At 37.1% G+C, this 5,372-nt stretch overlaps 1 protein-coding gene across 1 annotated transcript; it reads left to right on the top strand.

The window, feature by feature from the left end:
* Positions 1-333: 333 nt before the first annotated feature.
* On the top strand, positions 334-5,372 carry LOC114417088 (shaggy-related protein kinase eta-like). Its single transcript, XM_028382190.1, has 12 exons — positions 334-551; positions 1,845-1,937; positions 2,379-2,438; positions 2,552-2,824; positions 2,912-2,986; positions 3,060-3,116; positions 3,497-3,637; positions 3,748-3,798; positions 3,878-3,973; positions 4,269-4,352; positions 4,540-4,641; positions 4,868-5,372. The coding sequence occupies exons 1-12, from the start codon at positions 420-422 to the stop codon at positions 4,961-4,963; spliced, it is 1,260 nt and encodes a 419-aa protein (XP_028237991.1). The 5' UTR covers positions 334-419; the 3' UTR covers positions 4,964-5,372.

Raw genomic sequence — 5,372 nt, 5'->3', positions numbered from 1 at the left:
GTTAAAGACATATATATTTATCATAAAAAATCAAAATATTATCAAGAAGATTAAATATAAAAATGTAAATACATTTATCATCATCATCTTTCGTTTTAAATTCTCTAGTTAAGTATTGCTTTTTTGTGCTTGCATGCAAGTACGTAACAATATGCGAACATCGAATTTGCTTCGGTTCCCCTGCACCTCACCACACAAGATCACAGCTCTCTCTCATCATCATGACCGCACACAGAAATTGGACGGCCCTGATTCGCGCGTGTATCCATCCACCCGAAACTCGCGTGAGCTCACTCGGTTTCTCTCTCCTTGAACAAAACAGACAGAGCAATAGAGAGAGAAGAAAAAGGAAGAAAGGTAATAGAGAGAGAGAGAAAGAGAAGAGGAGAGAGAAACAAAGAAGAGTGTTCCCACATTACATGGCCTCCTTGCCCTTGGGGCACCACCACCATCACCAACCGGCGGCGGCGACTATACACCCGTCGCAACCGCCGCAGTGTCAGCCGCAACCCGAAGTTCCTCGCCGGAGCTCCGATATGGAGACCGATAAGGTACTTCCGTTCATTGCACTCATCTCGAACCCTCGGAATGATTTTATTGTTTCCTCGGAGTGGTTTTGAGTGGTTTCCGACTTGCTGGAGCTCCGATCGCAGTCGATTCGCCTCAGAAGCTCCAGCGTCGCTGGAGTTTCGACCGATCTACCGGTTTTCCGTGCTAGCCGGTGAAAATATCCGGCGACGCCGCTGATCGGAGCGGTTTAATCGTTTTCTCCGAGAGTAGTTAGGTTTTACTTTTTTGGCCGGAGCGATTTGACTCTCGTTGACGAATGCCAAAAATAGAAAAGAATAGTTAGGTTTTACTTTTTTGGAGTGTGTTTCGGTTGATGCTTTTATGGTAGGGATCTTAATGCTGAAGAAAAAATTGGAAGCTAGGAAGATTTTCTGTTTTAGGTGTTGGAGAAAAGGAAAGGAATCAATGGATGTGAAAATGTGGAATCCTGTGCTTTGAGTTTTTGTTTCCTTTAATTCAAAGATAGAGATTCTGATTAGGTGTACTTAGCTGACATGAGCAAACATTCTTATTTCACATTCTAATATTTTTAGGTTATGTTTCTTTCACTTATCTCTAATCTACTGGTAATTGTCCTTAGCTATGTTAATTATGTGCTATTATATGGTCTATTATTGGGGTATAGTTTTTGTTTAGATCCTTTTGTGTTTTTGTGTGTGATTTCTCTTTACTTCCCTTGTAGTGGATTGTTGTTCAAAAGTTCAAACGGTTATAATTTGCTTTGCTTCAGGGAATTAGTGTCCTTAGATTCTCTCTGTATGGTGTCTTGAGTTGTATTAAAGTTTTTCTTTATGCTTTCTTGTGAGCTGCGGTTACCTTATTTAACTTTAGCTACTGTGTGTGCTCTTTGAGCTCTTTACACTTTGCCTCTCTTCAACTTCACATTCTGAACTTTGGCGGATTTCTTCTGGTAACCCTCTGGTGCATATGTTTCATTGCTGTGCAATTTTCTTCTCATATAATACTTGTTTTAACCAGTGGTCTGTCATGAGATACCCCCCTTTCCTTCTTATATTTGCATCTTCTCAAATTAACTTCTCTGTCTATATGCATGTTTGCTGGTATGTCTGGCATGGCATGCATTTGATACAAGATAGGCACATGATGTTGCCATATTTTGTGGATGTTCCTAAATGAAATTATTGATGATAATTTCTATAAAGCTAAATTTAAATTATGATTGATATTGTATCAATAAAAATCTGGCATTCGAATACTGTATTAGGAGATTTGCTTTACTGCATTAAATATCTATTTCTTTTTATAATTTGCAGGATATGTCAGCTACTGTCATTGAGGGGAATGATGCCGTTACTGGCCACATAATCTCCACCACAATTGGAGGCAAAAATGGGGAACCTAAACAGGTGTGAATGTGTTCTAACTCTCAACCCCTTTCCTTCTGAACTTACAATTTTTAGTATAAAATTCATTTCATACCCTCTTAAATATATGTTATTGTATATAATGGTTATTGTTTTGATAACGATTCACTTCCTTATGGGGATAGAATGGAAGTAGAGTTAGTGGTTGGGGAATCAAAATTAATAAATTGCCCATTATATTCTAGGCTTTTCCAAAAATATAATACTGGTTGTCAATCAGAGGTTGGCTTATTTTCCCAGTGCTTACCTCATCTGATAATTTTATTTGCCAACAATATGTTAGGTCTTACAGGATGTATAATTTTGAAGAATTTAATTATGATGGTTCAATAACTTTAAAATTGGTGATATTGTCTGAGTTTCATTATTTGTTCTTCGTAAATAACTTATTTGTTATGATTCCTTCCCTGATACCACCTGCAGACCATCAGTTACATGGCAGAACGTGTTGTTGGCACTGGATCATTTGGAGTTGTTTTCCAGGTAAGGATGAACAATCACCAAGGTGACAACTATTCCTTTTAAGCTTTCTCTGCTGTCAAGTATCTCATTGTTTTCCACCACTGGATGACATTTCTCTTTTACCTAAAACATAGGCAAAGTGCTTGGAGACTGGAGAGGCAGTGGCTATTAAAAAGGTCTTGCAAGACAGGCGGTACAAAAATCGTGAATTGCAGTTAATGCGCTTAATGGATCACCCAAATGTAATTTCCCTGAAGCACTGTTTCTTTTCCACAACAAGCAAAGATGAACTTTTTCTAAACTTGGTAATGGAATATGTCCCTGAGTCAATGTACCGAGTTATAAAGCATTACACTACTATGAACCAGAGAATGCCTCTCATCTACGTGAAACTGTATACATATCAAGTATGAACTCTTCTATTCTATGTTTGGAATTTAGTTCATGTCTTGTTTTATAACTTTGTAACTATTGAGTTTGGATATGATGTTTAGATCTTCAGGGGATTAGCATATATCCATACCGCCCTGCGAGTTTGCCATAGGGATGTAAAGCCTCAAAATCTTTTGGTATGTTTTCTTTCAATGTTTTTCCTCTGAGTTGTATTCATTTATTCTAAACCTTTTGCATATATGACTACAGGTTCATCCTCTTACTCACCAAGTTAAGCTATGCGATTTTGGGAGTGCCAAAGTTCTGGTATGTTGGTCTGCATTGTTCTTGTACATATCATTGCTTCATGCACATATGCACCATGATAATGGAGGACTACTAAAATGACGTACTGCCCAGTGGACATAGATATGCTAAAACTCTTATAAGATCTTTCCATAAACGAAATATTGATTTAACCTGTTTATGTGATGATTTGTTATCAGTAAATAGCAATTAAAATGATAATGATGCTTAGAATCTTGGCTCTGACCCATTTTTTCCTATTATATGAAACATAAATGGAAGTTATCGATTGACATAACATGTGGATTTTTTATTCAATTATCAATTTCATGAAGCTTCTCATGTTCACAACTTGCTAGGATATAGTTATGATATATTTTTCCACAAAAAATTTATATCAGGTCAAGGGTGAATCAAACATTTCATACATATGTTCACGTTACTATCGGGCTCCAGAACTAATATTTGGTGCAACTGAATACACACCTTCTATTGATATCTGGTCAGCTGGTTGTGTTCTTGCTGAACTTCTTCTAGGACAGGTTATACTTTCTGGCAATCTATGCATTAATGTTGCTCATACTTAAGATTGTTTTGCCTTCTTTCTGTGATATGTAATATTGACTTCCCATAGTTTCAAATGTTTGTTTAGCCATTGTTTCCTGGAGAAAATCAGGTGGACCAACTTGTGGAAATTATTAAGGTGATGTCTCTTTGATATTAGTGTTGCCATGATTGCAGAATATATCTTCAGAGATCATTATTTAGGTGTCTTCTTGTAGGTTCTTGGTACTCCGACTCGAGAGGAAATCCGTTGCATGAACCCAAATTATACAGATTTTAGATTCCCTCAGATTAAAGCTCATCCTTGGCACAAGGTAATGGCATTTCTCATCCATATTCCTTTTGATATTCAATGCTTGCAATTGGACTTTAAAATATGGATTAAAAAGATGAAAAAATAATTTTCAAAATCAACTTCAACAGCTTGCTTTACAAGTTACAACTAGGTTTTTGAAGGTGCTTTCCATTTTCTCTGTTTTTTGTAATTGATGAGCTTGATAGCCTTGATTGATGTAACCTACTACCTCACCTAGTGAAGTAAAGCTCAGTTGTTGATTATTAGTCATTGGCTAGTGAATGATGCATTTATTTTTATGCTTTATGTTTCAGGTTTTCCACAAGCGAATGCCTCCTGAAGCAATTGACCTTGCATCAAGGCTTCTCCAATATTCACCTAGTCTGCGCTGCACTGCGGTGAGTAGGATGAGCCATGATACCTACCTTCACTTATCCCCTTTAAATAAAAGGAAAACATACACAGGAAGAAGTTTTGCTTATATTAACCTTGCTGTGATATTATATCTATATTCCTTATGGCATGTTTTTTTTATTTAGTTAACTCAATTGGCATAATTTTCACCAATGGCTTTTATTATTTCAGCTGGAAGCATGTGCACATCCTTTCTTTGATGAGCTTCGCGAGCCAAATGCCCGTCTTCCTAATGGCCATCCACTGCCCCCACTTTTCAACTTCAAACAGGAGGTATATATCTTAGTCGTATTTTTTATTAAATGTGACATGTCAAGGCTGTTGCTTTGTTTACCATTCATAAAGTATCTGTATGACTACCTACTATACATCTGTTCTGCATGATCCAAACCAAACACAAGGGCATCCAATTAATAATTTCTCGTATATCTGAATTGTGAATAGTATTCAACACCCAAATAATATCTTAATCATTCTGCAATGAAAACTTCGACTACAGTTAGCTGGAGCATCACCTGAACTGATCAATAGGCTCATCCCAGAGCATATTAGGCGGCAGATGGGTCTCAGCTTCCCGCATTCTGCCGGTTCATAGATGCAAAGGGATAATGAAACGATGAGTCAACCGATATAGTGATCAATGTGAATCAACAGACAGGCTGTTTGTGGCCTATATATAACTTTTTCGTCCCCCTTGTGAAGATGTATACATGTGCTTGCTGCTCGGCTAAGCATGGAAGTTTGTGATTCTGTCTAGTATTTCATTCTAGTTAAAGCATACTTATCCCTGCATCTGTATATTGTTTTGGTCAGATTTCAGAAAGCTAGGAGTACAAAATGATAGCAATCATGTCTTCATAGGTAGAGGGGCCCACCTGAATTGAGGGGCCCCTGTAGTAGTTTGGCTTGCTTTTTATGAGATTAAATTCAGGATGTCCTTTATATTATGTTTATGACAATCTCTTGATTCAAAACAAAAAATTTCCTCATTGTTTAATATTCTA

The sequence above is a fragment of the Glycine soja genome, chromosome 6 (assembly GCF_004193775.1).
Source record: "Glycine soja cultivar W05 chromosome 6, ASM419377v2, whole genome shotgun sequence".
NCBI lineage: Eukaryota > Viridiplantae > Streptophyta > Magnoliopsida > Fabales > Fabaceae > Glycine > Glycine soja.
Note: the sequence above shows the minus strand (reverse complement) of the source record. Positions and strands in the feature narration are given on the sequence as shown.

Coding starts and splice junctions, on each gene's coding strand:
- LOC114417088 (XM_028382190.1), top strand. CDS start 420: ATGGCCTCCTTGCCCTTGGGGCACCACCACCATCACCAACCGGCGGCG. Junction 2,439..2,551: donor CATTTGGAGTTGTTTTCCAG/GTAAGGATGAAC, acceptor CCTAAAACATAG/GCAAAGTGCTTGGAGACTGG. Junction 4,353..4,539: donor CTAGTCTGCGCTGCACTGCG/GTGAGTAGGATG, acceptor TTATTATTTCAG/CTGGAAGCATGTGCACATCC.